Genomic DNA, 24,963 nt, shown 5'->3' with positions numbered 1-24,963 from the left:
CTGTGTAGTATTTGATTATGAGAAATTTCTGTAATGCTAATTTGAATACAACCATGACACACACACTAAAAATGTATTTGATGGGAGTGTAGAGTTTCAGGGAGATAGCATGCAAAGCAGGAAGGTTTTGGCTGATTTTGTCCACAAAGGGTTTAGCCTCATGGCAATCTTGGCTTGCCTAAGTTGCCACTGCTGAGATCTTACTGATTTTTGGACTTGTACATTTTCACTTTTCCCTTGTGTCAGTCTTGCTGCTTGTCAGACCTGTAGAGGAGTTGATAGAGGGAAATAAACTGGCAAAAGCTAATAAAAAAATCAATCCTACAGAGAAAGCCATGAATTTTATGTCTGTTTAGCTCCCTGAGCCAGTCCTCTGCACGGTAAGGTAGAGTTGCAGAATAGTTTAGTATTGAAGAAACCTCTGGAAGTCAGCTGGTCCAGCCTCCTGCTCGGAGCACGGCTAATGCCAGGTGATCAGCAGCATTCCTGACCCATGGAAGTATCGGACTGATGTGGGAACAGGGTTGTAACAGACTTGTGTTGGCTTAAGCTGCCCTACAGCTGCACTCTAAGGTGCAAATTGAAGTAACATTTGTTGCCATGAAAAGTCATACGTACCCTTTTGATTCCTATTCTGATTTAATTCCTAAGACAGTAGGTCCTTTGGTATTTTTGTGGATCTGGCTTCTATCATTCACATAAAGACCAGAGACTGTGAAATAAGATTGACTGAAAGGAAGTGTAGCCCTTCCAATGTGGCCTCAAAGCAACAGTGGTCCCGTTTAGGTGTAGTCAGTTATTACACTCTTAAAATATTTTTTTACATGGGTCTGTAAGGTCAGTTTATTGCTTTATCCTTATTTGCAAGACATGCTATTGGTCATGTTTACTTTAACTCTTGCTGTTGCCTCAGAGAGGATGACAGGGTCTGACTGTGTTACCAGTTTGGTTTGCTCCCTATTTCACTCCAAGGACCCTGACCATCTGTACTTCATGCATATTAGCTTACTTCTGTGCTCCAGTCTGGAACAAACTGAGCAAACAGCTGGGACCCCAGGCAAGAAATAAAAGGAAGTACACCCAGAGATGAAAGCCTGCAGCATTATGGCTTGGCTTGAAACCACAGGTCAGTCCCTGGAGCGCACAGCAGAGCTGGGAGAGACCTACTCGTCAGAAGTCTTTCCGAATCTTGTTATGTTAGTATGATGTGGTTGCTACACCAGTTGAAACATGTCACAACATATTTTGATAGCCTGAGTGCCTGCTGTTGTTTTTTCTGGTGCTTTTGTATTTAGTCACGCTAAATTCTTCCAGACTTCTTCCAGGTGTATCTGGCAAACTTAATTATTTTTTCTTCTAAGTATGTTAGCCTGCATATCATATCAGCTCCATGATTTTTGGCTTGTGAGATTGTTACATTTTGGTTGTTCTTGCCTGGCTTAGTAGCTATGCTATTCCTGAAATATTAAATTCTTGAACATCAGCTGTTGATCCCCACACAAACCATAAGTAATGTGTTTATGTTCTTTGGTAGCTAGTGCAGCTCACAACATCCTACATTCTCAAAGCATTCACAGTACAATATTTCTTTACAATATAGCAATGCTATGATATTCTTCTATACACAAATATTTACCTGAATTTTCTTTATTAGTCTTCATCTTATTCTTTCAGTGCTTGCTGCACTTAGAAGAGCAAATTCATTCATGTTTTCTGAAAGGTAGAGTTCCTATATGCATGTTGCATGCATCCTGTCTGGCCTGCGTGGTCCTCCTTGTACTCTCCCAGTTCTCATAGCTAGCCAACTGTGAGGAATGACAGAACACAATCATTGATGATATTAATGGCTTATCAATCAAGCATCCTGCCTATTAAGGGCCACTAATTTATACCAGATGCAAAACTGAGGCTCTCAGCCTGCTAATCAGTTTAATTCAAAATAAATAAGCACAGAAGAGGATCAGACCATTCGGTTGTGGTTTTTTTTTTAATTTAGTTTTATTTTTATTTCTCTTGGTATGTCTAGCCCTGCCCCAACCTTCTTGTCCATATGTTCTGCAGGTTGTACATCCCTATTGGTAGTTTAGTTCTTTCTCAGAATATTTCTCTGGGGTTTGCTCTGTTGGAAGGTTCTGAAAACAGTCAAAAGATATAAAATATAGTGAAAGCCTTGATTGTTGTTAGAGTGTTGTTCATCTTTCTGGGTTTTGAAAAGGCTGCTGTTATTTGTACTTTAAGACTACCTTAGTACATAAGTCTGTAATGAAAGTTTGAAGCCACAGGAGCCACCTTCTGCCACTTTACTGAATGCATTACATTTCTTCATCTCTAAGTACAGAAACAATGTTGACTCAATTCACTGGAGGATTTATGTGGCATTCGCAAAAATATGAGCAACGCCGCCGCTGCTCCTCCATCCTCCATCAGCCAGCGTGAGATCGCTTGTGCTTGTGCAGGGTGTCAAAAAGAGGATTAATTTCCTTCTTTTTCTGATTCATGTTAGGGATGTGAATGGAGGCAGTCTGTATACCAAGATAATGCCTCAAGCCAAAGGCTGACCATGGTGTGCCTCTTCAGGCATTTCTACTCCCAGGTGAGATGCCGAGGGAACAGGCAGTGGAATCACACTCTCTGGCCCACTTATTCCCACGTCCCTAAAAGGGACATCCAATGAGATTGAATGGCAGGCAGTTTAACAGTGATAAAAATAGTACAACCTATATAATTATCAAATATAACTCTCAGCTACAGGTTAAAGTAAAGCCTAAAATGCTTCATAGGATTCAAATGTACATTTGCAATGTACATTTGTAATGAGACTTCCAGTATTAAATTACATAGGATTAAGAAAAAAATTAGAGCAGATATAAAATCTTATGTTTCAGACAAGCAGGTGAGTCAGCTGCTGACTGCCTAGGGCTAGGACGAAACTTCCTGTATTAATCAGGTTATTCTATAATTACAAGGTTTCTTGCACCTTCCTCTGAAGTGGGTACTGAGTGCTGTCAGAGAAAGGATACTGGACCAGGTGGACAACAGGTCTGATTGGTATGGTGATTCTTGTTTTTTCTCTCTCTCTCTCTTTTTTTTTTTTTTTGTTTTTTTTTTTTTAAATTCCCTTGTCACTAATACGGAGTATTGATATGAATAGTGTGCTATTAGAGAAAGAGTGCTACTGTGCTCCTTTCAGACTGAATACAAATTTGCTTTCTGTTGCTAAGGGTTTGACCTGCTCAAGGACAGGATTGTGTGGTGGAAGGGGGAGTGGGGCTAGAAGAGACAAGCAGCAGCAGGGACGCACAAACACAAGTGACTGTTTAAAGCAAACCTGAATAATTAAAAAGGAGAAGGAGGAAAATTATATAGCAACCTGTTTGTGTCAGTGGTCTGCCTAGAGACAACGCAGGCATACAGTGAAAAAGAAAGTATTGCTAAATCAGCTCCTGAAAAGAGAAGATGATTTAACAGTTGTCGTTCCTTCACGGAGAACTGTTGGTCTAGCCGTAAATATGGTAGGCATAAATACGACAGACAAAATTATGTTAATATCGACTGGGATAAATCATTGCTGTAATGGAAGGAATAATAGCAAGGAGATGCTGGCTTGTGGGGTTATTGTATTTTAACTAGAGCATGGAAAAATGGAGAGATCATTGCATTGTAAGGCAGCTGTACCTAAGCTAGTTGGTGTGCAGTAACTCAGGAGCTAGCCACAGCAGCGTGGCTCCTTCCCTATCTCCTGGCTTGCCCTTTCCAAGTCCTCTCTGCACGTATGTGCAACCATCACCTGCTGAACCAAGAGGATTCCTCACACTGGAAAGGTGAGGAGAGTTACACAAGCAGGTATGAATGTGGGTGAGACTACTCAGAAGAGAAGAAGCTTTTGCTCAGTCATTAACCTTGGGTTGCCTGGTTGTTAATTGTACCGAAGTGGAGTACAGGGAATCATGTACTTTGGGCCTCTGCTGCAGTCAGTGTTTCTGATCTAGTCCCCAGTGTTACCTCCACACACGAAGTGGATGGGGATGCCATGAAATTCAGAGAAGTATCACATCCTGAAAACTGTTATTTTTGTGTGTTTGAAGGTGGATTAGGAAGCAGAATAAAACTTCTGGAGGAGAACCTGTATAGAAAAGAAAATCGAGGTATCCCAACCCAGGGTCACAATGTACAGAGGTGAGAAGATGAAATCCTCATTACTCTTGGAGTTCACATGCTTCTGGGTAGATGTTTCATATGGCATCTCATCTCTGCATTACAGCATGTAAATACATCTGTAGAAGCATTGCTTCCGTACCCGAAGCTACCCTTCCTGGGAGTGTAAACCAAATTAATTCTTGTAAACAGTTTGTGTGAGAACAATAGCCCCAGTCGGAGTCTGCTTTTTCAAACATCTTTCTTGTAAAACAGAGTGCAGTCCCTACAGTATTTGGATTAAAAGCATCAAGTTCTGGTTCTGCAAAGCCATGCGGGTGGTTGGGAGAGCGGTAGTGGTTTGTAAGAAGCTATTAGCCTTATCCTGGGTCACGTGCTGGTATCCCCAATGGTGCAAACACAGAGGCTCTGCATATGAAATAGAACCGGCCTAGTTGATAGTCCTTAAAAATAAAGGGGAAAACAGCCTCTGAAACACCAAAAAGGTAGAGTGATCCTGCAGGCTGTACACTGGGGCCTTAGTGGCCACAAGCTTGAAAAAATAAATAAGGCAAAGCTGTCTGATACTCAGTGATGGAACTAGGACCTTTCACAGCAAAGGCTAGGTGAAAATTTCCCCCAGAGCTTCAGTTACGGCATTAATTAAAAAATGTGCTGGAGCTGGGTTGTAGAGCAGAAAAAAGGGGTGAGATCAGCACAGTATATTGCTGCTGTTTAAATAGCACAGTTGAAGTACACCGGTTCATCGTAGTGAATTTAAAACAAGTTACCTAATATGTTATGCCGTGCCAGGAAATACCATATTGATGATGCCTTTCCAGCAGTCATTCATATCCTAAGGAACTGCATGCTGAGGTATATGAAAGCTAGCACTGAGGAAGCTGTATTTATCCTTTTGGCTTCATTTCTGTCATATTAATATATTTACAGTTTTCTATAAAGCAAATCAAGTATAAGCCTGCTGTAAAAGGTTCTTATCTGGCTTGTTATTGTAGAACAGCAAAGTAATTTGTTTTAGAAAGACAAGATGATACTACCAATAAAAGCTTACTGAATTTTAATTCTCAGTTAGGTTTTAATTGTCCTTCTCACAATAACATACTGCTTAATTATACTCAAAATGCTCAGCTCCCAAATATAGTGCTAAAAATCCTCATATTATGTATGTTGTCATATGTGTATAAGAATAAGGTGAAGAAATAGTTTAACTGAACTCAAATTAATCTAGTCACTGACAACAACATGACTCACTGCAATATTTTGAAAGCCATTTATCTAATGTTCGCTAGGATCCTGTGCCATTCCACAGAAGGACTTCAATTTAAAATAAACCAATCAAACTGTGTGGCTGCGCAATTAAATATCACCATGGTAACAGGGATTAAGCACACAAGGTAAAGACCTGCTGACAGTGCAGAGATTATTTCAAGTTTCTTACTCTTCCAGCAGTAGCCAAATGAATTTACATATTCTGTATCGAACATTGGGAGACGTAAAATGAAAGCGATTGAGATACTTCTGTGGCATCTTGGGACTTCAGAGAATATTTTCCTGACAGGGGAAGTAATTAACTGGAATTACAAATAGGAACTCAGCAGACAGATACGAATAAGTATTTGCTCGTGGGATTTATTTAGCATTTCATAATTAAAACCTGGAGGGGCATATTATTTAGGATACAAATAGCGTGGAAAAACTTTGCCATAGTTTAAGAAATTGAACAGAATAATAACGCCATTTTGCTTTTAATTTTTAAGTGAACTTAGGTTCACTTAGGAAAGATGCTTATTTGCAGCTGTGCTATGAAGTAACGTTTCTAATGTGTAATATACATATAACGTTATAGTGCGGATACACGTACTGATATTCAGTGAAGACATAGGATGATGCTTTAATGAATCCCAATGTATTTCTGCTTGTCTCTGGCTTTGTTCCTAGCTTTTTTGTGTGTATTTATGAAAAATACTGGAGATGCAAATCTGCTGGCATGTGGAGTTCTCAGCTTTTAGTGGTGTGGTTTAGGGTTGGTTTGTTTTTCTTTTTTCAGATTGGCTTCTGATTTGGTTGTACGGGAGCTATTCTGATCACCGTCATATGGTCTCTTACTGCTGCATAAAGCTGAAATACCTGGTCTAAATTGGGAGCCTTAATCCCTACATTTGGTTTATCAGCAAGTGTTCAGTGTGATTGGGGGATGTTGTAGTCATGAGCTCTTCTATCCCAGAAATGCCTGCCAATGGGTTTGGGCTATGCTGATTTTTCCATGAGATCAAATTTACGAGGACATCTTCTGTCACTCTTTTCTGTCAACCTGTGAGAAGTGGCAGCGAGCTGCCTTCCATGTGCAAACGGTCTGCAGCTGTTCATCCTGTATTAGGCAGATGTAGACTCTGTGGCGCCTTTGCTTTCTGAATATTTGGTCAATATTTCAAGCTCACAAGATGTTGAGATCAAGGTGTTTTCTTCCTACCAGTGCTGACTTGGTCTGAGGTTGGTCTTGGGATCACACTGTTCTCGTTCTTTGTGGTAGGATGGACTTTCTACCCTTGCAGAGCAGATCTGCTTGGAAAATGTTTTAAGAGACCTAGTGGTAGATGGGCCCACAACTGCACCTTTTCTATGAGAATCAGAACTTGCCAAACCTGTCAGAGTGCATTTTGTGTCTGGTTTTGATTATGGGAATCTATACAGTCTTTGATGTCTTTGGTTCCCTATTTATTTCGAGCATAAGCTTAGGTCTCTGCGTGTAAACAGACAGGTGTTTTAGCTCTGCTCTTATGAAAAGATGATGCTTCAATTTTACTAGTTGTCTGACATCCAGTTTTGTTGGCTTTAAGTTAAAATGTCTTTTCTTGCACGTTAAGATGCAATTTGTTTTTTCATATCTTGGGATGAAAAGCCTTTGTTAAACATTCAGGATAAATACTACAGTTATATCCAAAAATCACTACATCTGGCAAGTTCTTTAAAGGAGGAGATGAATACCAAGCACATTTTGTAGGAATGAGTGTAGAAAGTATCTGTTTATGGTGGCACTCTTTCGTCATACAAAAATGCAGAAGCCCTGTTAAAATTAGCTCCTGGCATAAGCATCCAGCAAATGTAGAAGGAAGAAGTAGTGAAATATTGATGAAATGTAAGGTAAAATGAGAAAGTCAGGGATGTATGGAAGAAGTTTTTTAAGAAACAGCTTATGAGATACAGGAAACAGTTTCTTAGGACTGCTGTATTAGGTAGTGCTGTCCCTGGGCTTGGTCAGGTTTTAGAGAGTTTCATCTGGAGCCTAAAGAGGTGCTTCATGTTTCTCTTCCTGCTCATAATCCCTTTTGTACAGCATTTTGCTTTTGCTGCTGTTTTTATTGGTTTTGTTTAACCCAGTTAGTGCCTTGAGCTGGACAGCAGAGACTTGGCAAAAAGCCATACTGGTAAAAGACATTTTGTTTTGGGCCATGAGGGGCTGATTCTGGCAGCTCATAGTAATGACAATTAGAGATTTTGTTGCATGATTCCTGTTGCCAGCATCCTATCAAAATGCAGTTCCACCATTTTAACAGCGTACTAGGGAATGATGAGCTAATGGTCTACCTTTGAAAAGGAAACTGTAAAAGGATTAGCTCAACATTGGTGTTGTGCACTGAAAAGTCACAACTTTCTGGTTGGGAATCCTTTTAGTTAAAACATACCTCTAAAAAATAGGGGTTTCCATGCCTTCAGATATGGGCCAGGATTGTGGCTAGGTCTTGAAAAGGACTTGGTTCCCCAGAGCGTAACTCCGTGACTAGCCAGAAGTTTCCAAAAGGCATTGAGCAGTGCCTGGTCAGAGGAATCCAAACATCAGTATCCTCAAACTCTGTTTAAAAACAGTCCTGTTAGTTTCCCAACTAGAATTAATTAAAGCAAGTGCAAGCTAATGGGCAGATCATAGGACCAGCTGCTTTCATGGCATGAGCCTTCAGGAATACAGTTCCTGAAGGAGGAACCCTATCACCTGAACATAATGTGTAATAGCTGCACAGCTGTTTTTTCAGCCTTGCTTCTGTGACTTGCATAGGCAATTTAGCCCTGCGCCGAAAGCCAGGGCACCGTTAGGAAGAGTGACAGGACAAGGCTTTCTGTAGAGCTGCTCGGAGCGGGAAGTGTGGTTGGGTTGGCTTGTTCCTTGTCCAGAAGCTGCTTCTTCAGCAAGCTATAGTCTGAGTCAACTGGCATTTCCCTGACATCCTTAGAGAAAAAGGATGTCACAACTCCACATGCTCAGGATCTGGCAGCCTAAAACAAGTTAGCCAGGTATTGCTTAGCTTACGGTTACTGTTACTTGATTTTGTGCTCAAATTTAAAGAATTGACCAGCTGAACCTCCAGACAAGTTTGCTCAAAAAACCGTGGGTTTGGTGGTTGGTTTTTTTGTTGTTTGTTTGGTTTTGTGCTACAGGAGCACATGAAGTCTGCCACATAAAATTGGGATCCTCATGTCCTTGGTGGTTGTATTTTAGTGAGCAGATGCTAGAAAGACATTGCCTTTATTCTCATTTTTGATTGCAGTGCTGAAGTATGGTAAGATTAAGTGAATTTTTCAAGGAGGGATTTACTGCCTCGCTCTCCTCCCCAAATCTGTGTCAAAACTTAAGAATTGCTTGCAAATTTTTTTTGTAACTACCATTCAGTGACAAATTAAAAAGCTAAGCAATCCACATGTTGCCAGACTAAGTGCTGTGCCATATTTGAAAGTCATCATGATGTTTTTATGTAAATATTAATGATAGAAAAGTGATTTGCTGTACAGGCTTTGGTTAGGTTTACATAGAATACAGCATAAGTGCTTGTGCTACGTGGAAGAGAAACCAATAGGCATTCCCTACTGAGCTTTTCAGCTACTTGGACTGCTTGCCATTCTCAGGCTATCATAAAGCTCAGCATGGACTATCTGAAAATTTATGTGGCTTCTCAAGCAGGTTTTACAACTCAGGCTGATCTCTCTGCTACAACAGCTAAGCTGCTACTGGCATCTGACTTTGCTACTTTAAAATTACTTTGGTATATCTGTGCAAGACAGCAGGTGCAGGTGGTCTAACGGCTGCATTATGGATAGGCTACCACTTTCAATAAATCTGAAAATTCCTGTTTTTACTGGAGAGCTAAATATGGATGTATATGAGACTAAGGGGGATTCTCAGGGAAGAAACTCAGAAGGAAGAGGAGAGAGAGGCAGAGAAAGCCAGGAGTGTTTCATGCCTTATGAAAATACCGGTTTCAAGATTTAACATGATGGCATAGAGCTGTGTGTGAGTCAGGGGGTGGGGTGGGGTGTGTGCATATATATATATATATACACAACATTATATACGTCTCCACCATTTGTACCATGATTCTTGCTAATAATAAGACAAGAACTGTAAAAAGTGTGTTAAGAACTGTTGAAACACCTTGCAAGTGGCTCTTTATCCATATAAATGATAAGCAAAGGAGGAATGGGGGGATTCTGCGTAGGGAACATATATGAACACAGTAAAATTCAAAGATGCAAATGAAGATTAATAACAAAATCTTCCTAATTATCTAGAAGTGTTTGCTCAAAATGACTTAGAGGAATCTTGATTTATTAGCTGAATCGCTGAGAGACATCCAAGTGGTGTCATTTGGGTATGTCAATGGCAAATGCCATTGTGGAGATAGGGAAGTGTTATTAATTGTGGCTAGTCGTGTTTCAGAGGGGGGATTCAAACTGTGACAAATGCAGACAATGCTGTTAGGATGATTAGGGGAGGGAAAAAGATCATTATATGAGGGAAGACTAGAAGACATAGATCTATCTAATACAGCAAAACTAAAATAAAGAGGAAATAAACACAAGGAAGACATGAGAACTGTTCAAAACAAAAAATAATTTGTGGCAAAGAACTAAAGGGATTATACGTTTAGATTGCAAGGGAGGAGACCCTTAAACATTGGAGCAATGGAGTTCATTCCCAAGCTTTCAGTTATGGCACCAGATTGAATAATCTGAAATGGGTTTATGCTGATCATTGGTCAATGTTTAAAGGAGATTATATGATACAGTGTAAAATAGCAAGGGATTGGAGATGATGGCAAACCAGATCCCTTCCATTCCTATTTTCCTGTGAGTCAAGTAGCACTTGACTTGTTTCTTTAGCATGTAGGTCATGAAATCTGAGCAACACGTTTGCAAACCAGACTTTAATCCACTGCATGCCCTTGGAACCTTTTGCAGATATTAATGAAACACATTTAATTATCTCTGTTAGACGGATTACTCAAGGCAATTTAGATTACCACATAAAAAGTGGAATAAAGATCAGTGTTTTTAGTAAGCATATGGGTAATAAAAGTACTTAAATGGAATGATAATTCAGGGAGATGATATGATTTGACCAGGCTTTTAGATAACTGTATAAATGCTCTTTCCTAAATGCTGTCACAGAATGATGAATTATAACTCTATTTAAAATATGCTTTCATTGAAAGATAGGAGAGGAAATATTTTTCCTTAAGTGTTTATACATAGTAAATATTTTTCTTTTTCTGGAAAATGGACATTATCATCAATCCTATTAAAGTGAAAAACACTGAAGTGGGCTGCAAATATAAGGACAAGTTCAATGAATCAGCAATATTTCTTGCTGGCAGTTTTGAGTTTTATACTGTTGTCTGATAATAACCGGATGAGTTACTAATTTCATCAGGATATGGTGGCTGTCCTCTTCTGCCCACCTATATAAAAAAGTAATCACTAGTATCTGATACCATTTTTTGAAGCGTCATTTAAGGAATCCAGTTGCTCGTGTGAACTTCTCCGTAACTGTTAAATGTATTAGATGATGTAAGGGCTATGATATTTTTGAGTGGGTAGACTTTTAGTGCCAATGATAAAAATGGTAGTGCTTTGGAAATGTGCTAGTTTCACAGCTCTTCAGAGACTCAAAAAACAACAAATTGAATTCATTTGGCATGTATATGGTAGAAGTTGCCAAAGCCTCCGTAGTTCGGGCATCCTGTGTAATAATAAAGTTCTTCTTTCATTTACCACTACAAGTAACCTTCACACAGGTTGTTGTTTTTGGGTTTTGGTGGTTTTGTTTGTTTATTTTAAAGACTGACTTTTCAGTGTTCAATATCAAAAGCATACTTTTCTTGGCAGTTACAGAAAACAGTTTCCTTCAACAGGCCCATCAACAACCTGGGACGTTGCAGCACAGGCCCTACAGTACCTACCACAACTAGCCAAGGAAGAGCTGCACTTAGAGCATGTTTCAAGGAAGTATAGATGTAAAGTGGTGTCAAACAAGTGATGGTATTGGAGCAAGACAACAGGCTAGGTATGGTCAGCATGTTCTGGTGTATATTTTACATGCTGCACCAGACCTTCTTTCTAACTGGACCAATGTCTTCTTTCTCTCTTACTGGATAGAATACTAATGCTCTTCATGAGTACTCGGTCCTTTTCATTCTTACCCCATATATTTTATGTGTTATTGTTTCAGTTAAAGTAGCACAACTGAAATAACGCTAGTCAAATGTAGAAGATGCTTCAAGAGAGGACAAGTCAGTGGCCCTCTAGACCAAAGGGGATTCCTCCCATCCCAGTCTGATAGCGCCAGGCTGCTGCAGTTCCCCGTCCCCAGGTCCAGCTCACAGTGAGACTGAGCATGCAGTCCCCACGCATGTACATGCGTGCACGCACACACGCTCTGTACAGACACAGCCAACCACCAAAGTCATGCATACAGGCAACCAGTGCCTTTACGGGCACCATGTCAACACAAAGAGCATGCACGTAAACGTGACCAGTACAAACTGCCTGATCCTGTTCTTACACATCAGCAAATCAGGCTGCTTGCTATCAGGCCATGCATACACATGCATGCACAACCTCCCCATATGCGTGCAGAAATGGGTCTCTCCAGTAGCTGATCTACGCCTATGGTCTTCCCCACAGCAGACTCTTGGCCCCAGTCTCTCCAGTGTCACACCCCACTTTCCCCCGTTGGTTCCACTTCTGTGACATCTGTGCCTAAATTTGGTGTTTGTGACACCATCACCATCACCTTGCCTTACATAGCAAGACCGATACAGTCCCCTTGGCACTGTTGGCCTTGCAAGTTCAGCTCCCCAAGGGTTGGCAGGGCTCCCCTCCGATGTGGTCATCATTCACGTGGCTCCCCCTCACCTGCCCGTGAAACCCAGCCAGCCCTCAGTCTCGGTAACTTTTGGCACTTCTCACTCTGCTGTGTGTTACAGCCAGCTGTTTCTCTTGACATGCCCAGTAGATTTTCATGGTAGATTAGCTGAACCTCAATCTCTCTGCCCATTAAAAAAAGAAAATAAAAATCATCCATTATGAAAACTGAAGTTACTCTGTTTACTGTCTAGTCCCAGGAGGTGTCAATTCCAAATTCTGTCAATAACCATCAAACTCTGGGGGAAAAAAAGGTGGCACAGTATGTCGTAAGTTAGAAGAAAGGTTTTGGTCTCCTTTTTTCAGTGATGTTTGGATTCTAATTTTGCGTTATAACTATTGTATTTGAATCCTTTCTAACAACGCTTCAGGAACTCTAATATTTTTATTTATATGTGCTTTCTCACCAGCAAATGAGGATTGCTATCTAAGCCAAATAATGTAGATTTTTGGAAAGATACACTGCTTTATGCATGTTACAAAATCTCAGAAAAAGTGGAATGAAATTACCAGGCTCTGCTTGGTCTCATTCCCTTTAGAAGGGCTGCTGAATACCTCTCATCTGCAGACCTTTTTTAGCTGTTGGTAACTTTACTATGCTTTCCTTGACTGAGCTGAAATTTTTTGTTCCCCTTGCTCTTCCAAGACCTAGTTGGTATTTTGAAAAACATCATCCCTTCCCTGGAAAAACAAAAGTTGTTTTGCCAAAGGTCATTACAAAGTTTGGTTCCTAGTCTTTGAGACAGGTATTTGAAAGGTGACCCACACATCACCTTTCAGCCAGGGATGTCATTTCTGATATTGCTGTGAAGTTCTCCCATATTAAGAGCCTTCTGAAAATTTTAGAAATTGCCATGCTGAGCAGAATGTGGAAACTGAAATCTCCAAAAGAGCATCCACACAGCATGTCCCAAAATTGTGTGGCTAGAAAGAAGTATGCCAATAATGACTGCCAGGCATCAGAATGGAGAGCTGACAAGGAAGCTAGGGAAGTGGAGGGACAATACAATTTGAGGAGGAACTAGTGTGAGTGGCAACGCTTGGATTGCCTGGGTACAAGACAGTCATTAGGAATCAGGAGAGGAGGAGGATTAGGAGAAGAATTGATCTGACAAGGAGGTGGGATGTGGAAAGATGGAGGACAGAGGAAGTAACAAATGACATCTGTAATTTTTTTTGTAACACAGTGGCATTGACTCTTGATCCGGCTATGACCTGTAATAATCCTTGCCACGGTTCTGCAGAATTTCTTTCCTTAAATGTTGGTATGGATGCTCTCTGGTTTTATTATAAATTCTTTGCTTATAAATTCTCTGTATTTATGTCTGTCAAATGGATAGGGGCATTAGGTCTGCGGTATGAATGTTAATATTTTATCTTGTCAAATGCCAAAAACACATAGCCATGTGTTATAAGCCGATATATAGTCTACATTATTAAAACATTATGAGAGTTAAGGATTGGCATGAGATGAGTTAAATCTTGACATTCTTGGTAACTGAATCAAAATTTGTCTTATAAAATGATACTGTTTAGTTGTCCTGAATTGTGACTGCTTGTAGTTCTAAAGTATTCATTTCATGCTATGTTGCTGCCTTTCGCAGAGGTGTCGTTAATATTTTGATTACGTATACCACTGCCACTGGTAATATGAGGCCACAAGATGAATACAGCAATACAACTCTCCTGCCCAGACTGCATTTGTGTTGTATGTTATTATAGACCTTTAATTATAATTGTATAAAATCTGTGTTGAATTTAGAGATCAGTCATCATCATAGCAAATAAAGAGCATATAGAAAATAAATTCTCTGCCATAAGTCAGCTTAGCTTCATTAATGTCAGCAGAGTCCCACTGATTTACATCAACAGAGATGACACAAAAGCACTTGTTATATTTTACTGCCTCTCCCATGAGTTGCACTATTGCAGTGTTTCATGACTCCTAGAATAACAGTTGATTTCCCTCCTTCCCATCTTTTTCTCTCTTTGCTTTCATTGTTTTGTCAGCCACTTGAGCTTGTAAATATCCTTCCTTAGTTTAAGTGTAGAAAAGGGTTTGGTATTGTGATGTTTTCCCATAGCTATCGCTGAGGTATTTTAATTTTTACTTTTTAATCAGAGATAATAGTCAAAGTGTGTTTTGGGCTTTTGTGAATAGTTGCCTGTAGCCTTTTGGGCTTCATTCTGCAATCAGCCACACTTAAATGTTTATGGCAGTGAATGGATGTCCTTTCGGCCCCATAGTAGAACCCAAAATGCAAATAATTGAGCACCTGTTTTGCTTAATTAGGCCTGCTGAGTTCATTATGGGGACCTTGGAGCACTTCTCTTAGCTAAGTGTGTTACGGGGTCATTTTGCTGGATCGGGGTCTCGGTTGTGACTCATGAAGAAAAAAGATGGGGTCAAAAACCAGGGATCTGCCTGCACAGCAATAGTTGGTGTGAATCCTGTGGTCAGCGTGTCCCAGTCAGCCTTAAATGAGCTGGCTCGGGTAGCAGGACAAATCTTGCTATGGTAGCACCAAGTTTAGGCTGATGTGAAGCTGGGCAGATTAAAGATGTGCGGTGCTGTTCTCTGCAATGCAGCAGCCGGGCTTCCCATGGCACCCGAGCGCACTGGCTGAAAGCTGTGTTAGGTTTCAGGCTTCTCACAGCTCACTACTCAGGTCTTCATTTTTATAGGTAGTTGTCCTTAATGACGGACTCAAACTTTTAGCCTGACCTATCTTCTGATGGAAATACTCTCTAGGGATGTAGTGGTCTTTCCTGCATGGGAGAGTCTCATATATTTTGTTACAGTTAACAGGTTCCATGAGAACTTGCAGCTATATTCTGTGAATAATTGTTTTTTCAGCTTGGTTGCTAGTTTGGATCAAATAAAATAGAATGTGTGTTACTGTTTCTTCTCTTCCTGGTTGTTCCCTGACTGGAACAAAAAGTACTCCAAAATTCACTTTCTTCTACTCAAAATAGCCCGTTCAGAGCTAAATTCACAAAACTGCCTGAAGACGGGAAACTGCATTTGCTTTTCAAAGTGATTCATGCCTTCATGATGGCCAGTTCTGTCCTCTGCCTGGTGAGGTAAGCCCACGATTCCTGTTTCCCATGCAAGATCACCCAGCACTTGGCATTCATGATGGCACCGTTTCCTGTTGCATTAACATGAATGAAATGCTCACTGAAGCAGGGGTGGGACCGAGTATGGCACTTGTCAGATGAGTCATTTGGCCTTGCTTCAGCTTGCATGTAGGTAATGTTTTGGTGAGACTTAACTGATGGACTTTGTAATGCAGCCCTATGCTAAGCAGGTAACAGTCAGTCTTCCTCCGGGACCACAGGAGCTTGCTTGGTCCCCAGGCCCTGGGAAGCTGAGGAAAAAGACCTTTTTTTCCAGTCCCTGAGATTGCTTCTCCTGGGCAGGAGTGAGTCCAGTCTGAGTGACAGATACTTTTATCCTCTGATGATCCTGAGTTTTTAGCTCCTCTCCTGTTGATCCCCAGGACAACACTTTAGCAAGATCAAAATCTGTACCAAAACCCACAGCAGTTAAAGCGGGACCAGCTCATTGCTTCCAAGGACTTCGGTTTTATGGTGGATCTGAGGGATTACATCTCGGTTGTCCTCTCTTTTGTACTCTCCTATGGGGAATGTTAGGAGGCAGAGAGCAGCTGCATCACTTTTTATGGATACTGATAAAGCAAGAAAAATCAGTGTTGTGCACATGTAGCCAATGTGAAAATGCAGTAAGATCTGCTCTGACCTCTACAGAAACCTCCTTTGCTACAGAATAAGCAACCAATGTTGGTCTTCAACATATTTCTTTGAAAGCGATTTTTGGCGATCAAATAATTATTTTTCCGTTCAGTGAAGTGGAACAAACCCCCACCTTTTAGACTGAAGGCAAGAGAGGAGTCAGAAATGATTAAAACAAAGTTATAGAAATTAACTGCTTTGCAACAGACCATACTTTATTTTAATAAACCTTCTATTGAGTTGCATTAAAAGATCTTGGTTTTAATTTCTCATGCAAAATTGCTTATAATTCAATGATTTATTCCACATATGCTCCCAAAACATTTTTTTTCAAAATCAACATTGTGTAAGTCTTTTCTTTTTACCTCAAACACTTTATTATTTCTTAATTTTTCACATTTGATAATTTTTTTTTGTTTTTAAGTAACCACTGATTATGCATGTGTGCTGTAAAGCCTCCAAGAGGGCGGCTCAGAGCTTGTGAAAGTGTAAGGTGTTTAGTGCTTATCCTAAGAAAAGAAACACTTGAACCTAGACATCTGAAAAATCTTGAACTGTGGTCAAGCATATCTTAATCAAGGTAAACATGAATAATAGTAATAAGTTACTATTTTTTCTTATTCTGGGTCCAAGTATATAGCTAATGGCTAACACACCATTACTTGTTGTTGCCAGCATTGTGTCTTTCCCAGGGGATACAGTGTTTGGGAAATGAAGTCATATATCCCATATCTGATTTATGTTTGTATACATACATATGTATATAAATAAAAAGCATGGCCTTTCTTTGAGGTAGGTAACTATAAAACTAACATTACAAATCCTTGTTTGACCTATAATGAGCAGCAGTACTTTGCTCATACAGTCTCGTATTTCATCTGTATTACATGGGGTTTTTTTCCATTCAGTTCCATTTATTTTATAAAAAGTACTTTGGGCTGTGTTGTTTGGCATATACAGAGTAATGCAAGCTGTTTTAAAAATGTGTATCTAAGGTTAGAGATGAAAATGTTATTAGATACTGTAATGCTTTGCATTTGCAGTAAGGCTTTATTTAGAAAGAAGTAGATTTTTTTGTCTAACCTCAGTACTTTTATTACCCAACACCTGTGAGCAGAAGCATGAAATCTCTCTGTTTTCATTATAGGTTGCTCAAAGGCATTTAATAGAACAGCAGAGAGTATTCTTTATCTGCTTGTTCCCATGTTTAGCATATATGTAGTAAAACCTTATAGGAAAAAGTAATCAATCAGTTATAAATTAGTCATTTTTTAATTTGGTATGAGAGAGATTTTGCAATATAAGCTTTGGGTTTTGCCTAGGAAAGAATATTAGAATCATAGCATCATAGAATCGTTTAGGTTGGAAAAGACCTTTAAGATCATCCAGTCCAACTATTAACCTACACTACGAAGTCTACGGTAAGCCAATCAAGGGTAGACTAGACTAAACCATGTCCCGAAGTGCCACATCTACCCGTTTTTTGAACACTTCCAGGGATGGTGACTCCACCACCTCTCTGGGCAGCCTGTTCCAATTCTTGACCACCCTTTCCGTAAAGAAATTTTTCCTAATTTCCAACCTAAACCTCCCCTGGCGCAGCTTAAGCCCATTTCCTCTCGTCCTAGTTATAGTAGTTTCGTTACAATGCCTATCTGTGCATCTAAGTGAGACTGTAAATACAACTTTGCTGGCTCAGACCAGAAGTCTGTCCAGCCCGTATTCTTGCATTTGACACTGGACAGTATCTAACCGCAGATGCTTAGGGAAAGAGTCAAAGAAAACTTGACTGGCCAACCTGGTAAGAAAAGCTTTAAAGTAGGAAAGACGGAGGAGATTCCACAACAGTCGAAGTGGTGGAAGTGGCAGGCATGCCAAGGGCCTGGGGTGATGGGACAGAAGGGCCATGGCAATCAACACCACAAGACTGAACTAGCATCTCCTGAAGAGCATAGGCATGTAAAAAAGAAAGTGCCTACGGAACAGCCCTTATGTGGAAAGCTCTCATGCCCTTTCTGGGGAATCAGCATGCTTGGGTGCCTCTCTGAAATGCCCCCACACTAATTCCCACAACAGGGGAAACAAACAGGAGGGAAGTGTGTGTATCTGTGTGCAGTTACAGGGCTATAACCTTATTGGGGTCATGGAGATGCATTGAGATAGCTCATAGAGCTGGAGTGCTGCAATGGAGGGATATGGGCTCTTTGGGAAGGACAGGCTGGGAGGGCGAGGAAGGGGAGTTGTCCTTTATGTGAAACAGCAGCTGGGAAGCAAGAAGCTCTACTGTGGGGATGGGTGGTGAGTCAGCTCAGAGCTTGTGAGTCAGGTAAACCAACATGGGTGATGCTGTAATGAGTGTCTGCTATAGGCCACCTGATCAGGAAGAAGTAGATGAGACCTTCAGACAACTGGGAGTAGCCTCACATTCACACGCATGAGGACCATGGGGGACATGAACCACCCTGGTACTTGGTGGTGTGCAACATGAAGCGACATTTTTGTGGCCACGGTGATCGAGGATCCAATGAGAGGAGATGCTTTGCTGGATGTCATACCTGCAAACAAAGGCAGGCCAGCTGGGGATGTGAAGGTCAGGAGGAGCCTTGGCTGTAGTGACCATGAGATGGTGGAGTTCAGGAGCCTGAGAGGAGGGAACAGGGCAAGAAACAGGATCACAGCCTTAGACTTCAGGAAAGCAGGCTTTGGCCTGTTTAGGGACCTGCTTGGAAGAATCACATGGTATCCCATGGCCCTGGAAAGAAGAGCAGTCCAGGAGAGCTGGCTGATCTTCAAGCTCCTCCAAGCTCTAATTTGGTCCATCCCAACAATCAGGCAGCCTGCGTGGAGATGAACAAGGAACTCCTGACTAAACTCAGACATAAAAAGGAAGTCTGCAAGAGCTGGAAGAGCAGGGACAGGTGACCCAGGAGGACACTGTGGTCAGACACTGGAACAGGTTGCCTAGAATAGAGAGGTTGTGGAGCCTTCATCCTTGGAGGTATTCAAAACCCAGCTGGACACGGTCCTGGACAACCTGCTTTAAGTGACCCTGCTTGAGAAAGGGGCTAGACTAGATGATCTCAAGAGGCCCATTCCAGCTTCAATGGCTCTGTGATTCTGTAACTTCCCTGATACACCTTTCCATCTTCCAGCAGTCTTGTTAGTGTGAGGCTTCCTGCGCAGAAGTTGTGCTTAAAGGATGTATTTACATTTTGACCAGAAATTGGTTGACTGTTGTTAGAAGTATTTAAAGGGCCATGTTTATGGATCTTTCTACACATGATACTTCTACTAATGTTGCATGTAGAATGAGACACAGAACGATGATAGATTTAACACCCCAAAACTTCTGTTATTGAAGCTTTTATTGCTGTTATCAATTAGTTTGCATTAAAGCTGCTACAGACTTTCTCAACAAGATCCTATTGTTTTAGACACTGTTGAGTTGGAAGCCCCTGTAAGTTAAGCAGTACTGCATGATGTTTCCAAGGACAAGAACTTGATGGGGCCGTACAGCCAAATTGTTAGAATGGTCCTTGGCATGCTTTTGCATGTGCCAAGTTACACATTCCCAAATAAATCCTGAACATAGGTTGGGATTTGGCATGGGCTGTGGTCTCTCCCCACAAGACTTTTGGACATGGCACCTTTGGTTGTGGAGGTTAAGAGAATAACTACAGTGAGAACTACAGTGCAGTAATAATGTTGGCACAGGCTGTTGTGTGCCGCTTGCTCTCAGTGCCAGGGAACAGTCTCTGGCATAATTAATTTATTAGTATTGCTGTAGTGACAGAAAGTTCTCAGGCCAATAGTGCTTGCATATTATTTGGAAATACCTAACAGGGAGGTGGGGGATACTGGGAGTCTTTTAGTCCATTTCCAGAACAAGGCTGGTTATCTATTGAGAAATACCTGTGGAATGAAAAATGAGGAAGTACTTGGAGAACACTTCTATCTTAGTAAGACTCCATTTTCAGTTTTCATTATATATGAATATCCATTTTTGTCCCTAACCCAGCTGGCTGAACTTATTTTTTGCCAAAGGAGAGTTTCTGTTTCCTAGAGAACCCATGTTAAAGAAATTATTTCCTTTCAAGGCTTGATAAAGGATACTTTAAACACATGCTGTGTAAACTTGAAAAGGGGCACTATGTTGCCATTGAATCTTACAAAATCTATGATGTGTAATGTTATTACCAAGCTGTTTGAGGCTTCGCATTGGTTAAAAATTGCATGGCAGCCCACAGCCACTGTGGCCATCCACAAAAGCGATGCCTGTCAATGGCAAGCTTTGGCAGGTAAGAGCAACAGTGCTGACAGGGGCAGGTATACTTAAAGGAGAGATTTATCATCTGAATGGGAGACAGTGAATGGGTTTGTTCTCAAGCTTGATTTATGTGCCACTGTATCTTCCTTGGCACCTTATTGTTATAATGAATTATTCCTTTAAAGTTGATTAGAAGACCTTAGAATTTCCTTTAAGAGATGCAGGCGTGTGTTGGCTCTGTATTTAGTCTCACAATTAGTTAGTTATACCGTACTTTTGATAAACATCAGCAAATCAGCAGGACTTTTCCATGGAAGTTAACCCTTGTCATTGAGGCAGAAAATGCCTACTGGTTACCTGTCAGTTGTATTAAAGAGGAGATCCAAAATATGGCTGTGTGCTTTTGATTGTTGTGAGCAAGGTTGTGGCATTCTATGATTTTACACTTTTGATATGTGAAAGTAACCAAATCATTTGTAGCACCGTGAGTTGCAAAGCAAAGCGGTGTAGAGACTTCAACCATCTAGAAGCTTCAGAGGGCTGTATAGAAAGCTTCATCTGCTTTCCATATATGATTTATCATGATCTATAGCTTACTTACTGAACAGAGCAGCCAAGCAATGCTTTCTAGCTGATATGTTCCGATATTTATGGTTGAATTTAATCTGATCTAAGATAAGGCAGGATAAGCCTATATCCAGTATATTATCCAGTATCCAGTACATTAAAAACAATGAGTCAGAAAAGCCCTCCTTGAGAAACAGTGAATAAATTTGTGCTGGTAGTGTTTTTGTAACTGTGATGGGTCTAGAAATAGAAGTGAGGCAGTGCTTGTTAGCAGAGATAGTATCTTTTACTGGGATGACAGAGGTAGTTTGGAAAAAAACTAAACAAAACCAAAAACATGCTTTTGGGCAAGATGATCTTCTGGTTAAATCTTGCCTGTTTTTCCAGCTACATAAACTGCTCTAATAACCTGTTATTAGGCAAACTGGTACTCAAAGTATTCTTTTGTGCCTATAAGCTTATCTTTTTTCATTTACTGCCGTTCTTACAAATGATATTGTTCCTGCCTAAATAAATAGGTACAATACAGCCTTGCTGTAAAGCAGCGTGCCTTCCAGTACACCCGTAGCTTGGTTAGAAGGTGATGAACTTGTTACAGGCAATGCCATTCTTTGTAGAGCGTAGAGGTTTGTTCAGAAGGATCTGAGCACTCCCCAAAAGCGCATTAGGCAATCACTGTTGGACTTTGGGTTTGGTTTCCTACGTACTTGCTCAGGGGACAGGCACACACTGGCAGTGTGCTTCTGGGGTTGCCACTGATGCAGCTGAGCTTTGCTCCTGGAGCTGGCTGGATTAGGAACCTGTTTTGCTGGACTATGTTCAGATAGATCCAAAAATAATTTTAAAGGAGGTTTCCACTAGTAGAAGACACAGGTGAGTCAGAAGCTGCTTGTCTTATAGCTTCTCCTCAGTGGATGTGCTTCCCCACAACTTGAGGACCTAGCTCCCAGTCAGTAAGATCTCAGCCCTAATTTGAAGACTCCGAGAGCTTGCTGCTAGAGCCAAGGACATCAAATACCTGCCATACCAGACTTATTGCTCAGGCTCAGAGGATACCATGCACTGTGGGTTCCAACTTGACTCTACCGGCAATGCATGCTGTACCTAGGCCTTCAAACTGATGAAGTCAACCTTCAGCGGAGCTACCTACCTCATCATCTCCTGGACAGCTGAATTTAAAAACTAGCATGGTGCTCTGAAGTCACCAGCATGAGTTCATTCCCTCCTGCAGGACCACTGCAATAACACTCTGTCTCATCATGGCATAACTGAGAAATGTGGAAGTTTGTATGGAGCAGGTGACAATGAGAGCAGCATGTTGGATCTTCATTTGCTGTTTATGGCCTTTGTGAATACCATGAAATAAGTCTTCTCAATATTCTTCCAAGATTGTAAATAATTTGGGATGGAGGTCATTTTCTTTCCTGAGATCAGGTCATTTGTCCATGATTTCACTTTTTTTGGCACAGAAATGTGTACCGCAACACCTAGTACTTCACTTGTGTCGAAGGTGAGCTTTCAGACTCTGGTACAAAATTAGGAAGGACAAAGTACTGCATCAAACTCCTTTGCTTTCCGGTTCAAGCACAGAGTATACTTACACAAGATTATTAGCTTGCAAAAAACCCAAATATGACCTTTTTTTTTTTTTTTTTTTTTTTAAATATAGTTATATTGAATGGAGGACAGCACTTTACCATATTTAGTAAATACTGCTCATGTTGCTTTGTGCTCAACCCACCAGCATCATCCATATGATACAGTAATTATACAAGATAAGCTTTATTAATTAATTCAGATTTATATGATGGATCTCCTTGCTTTGTGGACTCATCTGCTTTGAAGTTTCTTCTGATCAATCATTAGCTATTCCCATATCTATATGTACTGAAGAATTCTGGTTTTATCTTTTAAAGGACATGTCTTTCTGGCTCAAAACCCAGCCATTTTATTTCTTTAGTTTCACAGTTTTTATAGCACAGTCTGTCATCCAATTTAATATTTATCAGTAGTAATAACCGACTGCCAGGATATTTTCGATATTAATTCTGGGTGTCTGTGCACTGGAGAGTCCTGCATTCAGAATTACTAAGCAGACCATGCAGGCAGACACTTTGGCTGTAACTTGTTTGCTCATTTATATACAGAAGAATGGAGATGAATAGCTAATTTTGCTGCAGAGAGTTGTCTGCTCTGAATCCCAAACACTCCATATTTTGTAACTCCAAGAGCCTGATCAAACCATTGTAGCAGCCTTCCACTGGTAGAAGGGATTAATTGGTCAAACTTCCTTTTCTTTCTTTCTCCCCCTCCCGCCCCCTCAACTTTCAGTAAAAGACAATCTGACTCATGATTTAGAAAGCAAATTAAATACTTCCAGCATGACTGATTTAAATTTCTCCTAAGGATTACACTGGAAGTGTAGTCTTGCCTGAATATCCGGAAAGGAAAGCACATGCAGAGGCAAAGGAAGGCAAACACCAGCAGAGGATCTGGATGTGGAGGTTTTCCCACTCAGACTGTGCCACGTTGTTTCAGTCTAAGGGATTGATTTGACCCTAACAGCACAGAAAATGCAGGTTTATGCCCAGCTGTTCAATACGGAAGCTGCACTGGGACCTCAGTTTTACAAGAGCTATGCAAAATGGGAATGAAAACCCAATCTTCTGACTGCCCTTAGTTGCAGCTATGAGGAGATCTAAGAGGAAGAGTCAGGTTTTGTTCTTGCAGAAAGCATTCAGTTCGTGCTCATGTTTTATTTCATCTGGCATCATGTACGCAGCTGTAGGGTTGGATTAGTGACAGATTTTCTTGCAAGGATCTAGGCTCTAAGGTAGAAGATTTCCCAAGCAATGCAGCCATTGTAACCGTGAGAAAAGAGGATGCCGGTGGCTGTACACTGGGATCTGCACGCAGTGGCTGTACCTGGGCTTGTGTGTACTGGAGTAATTAGAACCCTTTAAAGTTAGAAGTTATTTTGGTCTCGTTACAGTGAGTTTACAGTACCTCACCTACATTTTAGTGGGAAATGTCTTTTCAGTGTGCCCAGAAGTACAGGGAATGCAGGTTGATCGAGCACACTGAGGACAGCGGTGTTTGATGGATGGTAAGATAATAACGGTTGCCAAGGCCTCCCGATGTTTTTCTGCTTCCCACAAACACCGCCTTTGTCTTGCTTGGGCTGAGTTTCACTCAGGTGTTACTATAAGTCAGGCTGCCAGTGGACTCAGAAGGGAATTAAATGTTGATTGATGTTTGCACTAAGCTGTAAGAAAGCATCCTGGTAGGAGAAGAACAAGTTGGGGTTTTTTGTCAGTCTCTGGGAGGAGGCTGGAAGGAGGTTATGGATGTTATGGATGTTTCTAGAATGTTTTGCTTGTAATTTTTCCTGTACTGTCATGGGTATAACATGGAGTGTTCCCAGTAGTCAAGAAGTTTGACTGTGAATTTCCTCTTGGCAGTAGCAACACTTTTCCCACGCTATACTCAATTAAAAGGAATTGAGAGGTTTCTGATGAGTGGCTTCTCCTCTGATTTCATCTCTACCAACTCTCCTTTCCTTCCTATTCCTCCTTCTGTTGCATGGTTTGACTATGAAAAAAGTCACCCTGGACTTGGTGTGCTCATGTTCCTTGTTTTTTTTTCCTCTCCCATTACTCTTCAAAGATTGTATATATGGCCTGTGGTTTGGTTGGTGCTTGGGTTTTGGTTTCACCACCCCACCACCAAGATGGTGCTAACGTATCACCTTCTTATGAGGATGGAATTCACACCTGGGTGCTCTGAATTGTTGCCAGGCATCTACCTATATTTTAAAGTGAAAAAACTTATAGTTTATTTAAAAAGTCATTTCTTTTTCCTATTCTTCTCTCTTAGGAGAACAGAAGAGGAGAAGTTTCATTGAAAAGGTGTAACAGAAAGATTTATTGCAGGGCATTTTCTATTTTTTCCTGCAGTTGTGATTTTTTTCTGGTTTGTTTTGTGGCTTGTTTTTATTTAATGCTTTATGTATTTGAAGCAGGCCA

General features: G+C 40.8%; 1 protein-coding gene across 1 annotated transcript in view; it reads left to right on the top strand.

The window, feature by feature from the left end:
• Nucleotides 1-24,963, top strand: part of FRMPD4 (FERM and PDZ domain containing 4) — a 113,174-nt gene that overhangs the window by 3,438 nt on the left and 84,773 nt on the right. Inside the window, 2 exon segments of the mRNA XM_075719884.1 lie at nucleotides 2,967-2,993; nucleotides 2,995-3,048. Coding sequence (XP_075575999.1) covers nucleotides 2,967-2,993; nucleotides 2,995-3,048 — 81 coding nt within the window.

Source organism: Pelecanus crispus, chromosome 1, assembly GCF_030463565.1.
Source record: "Pelecanus crispus isolate bPelCri1 chromosome 1, bPelCri1.pri, whole genome shotgun sequence".
Classification (NCBI taxonomy): Eukaryota; Metazoa; Chordata; class Aves; order Pelecaniformes; family Pelecanidae; genus Pelecanus; species Pelecanus crispus.
The sequence above is the reverse complement of the archived record's forward strand: the minus strand, read 5'-3'. Positions and strand labels throughout refer to the sequence as shown.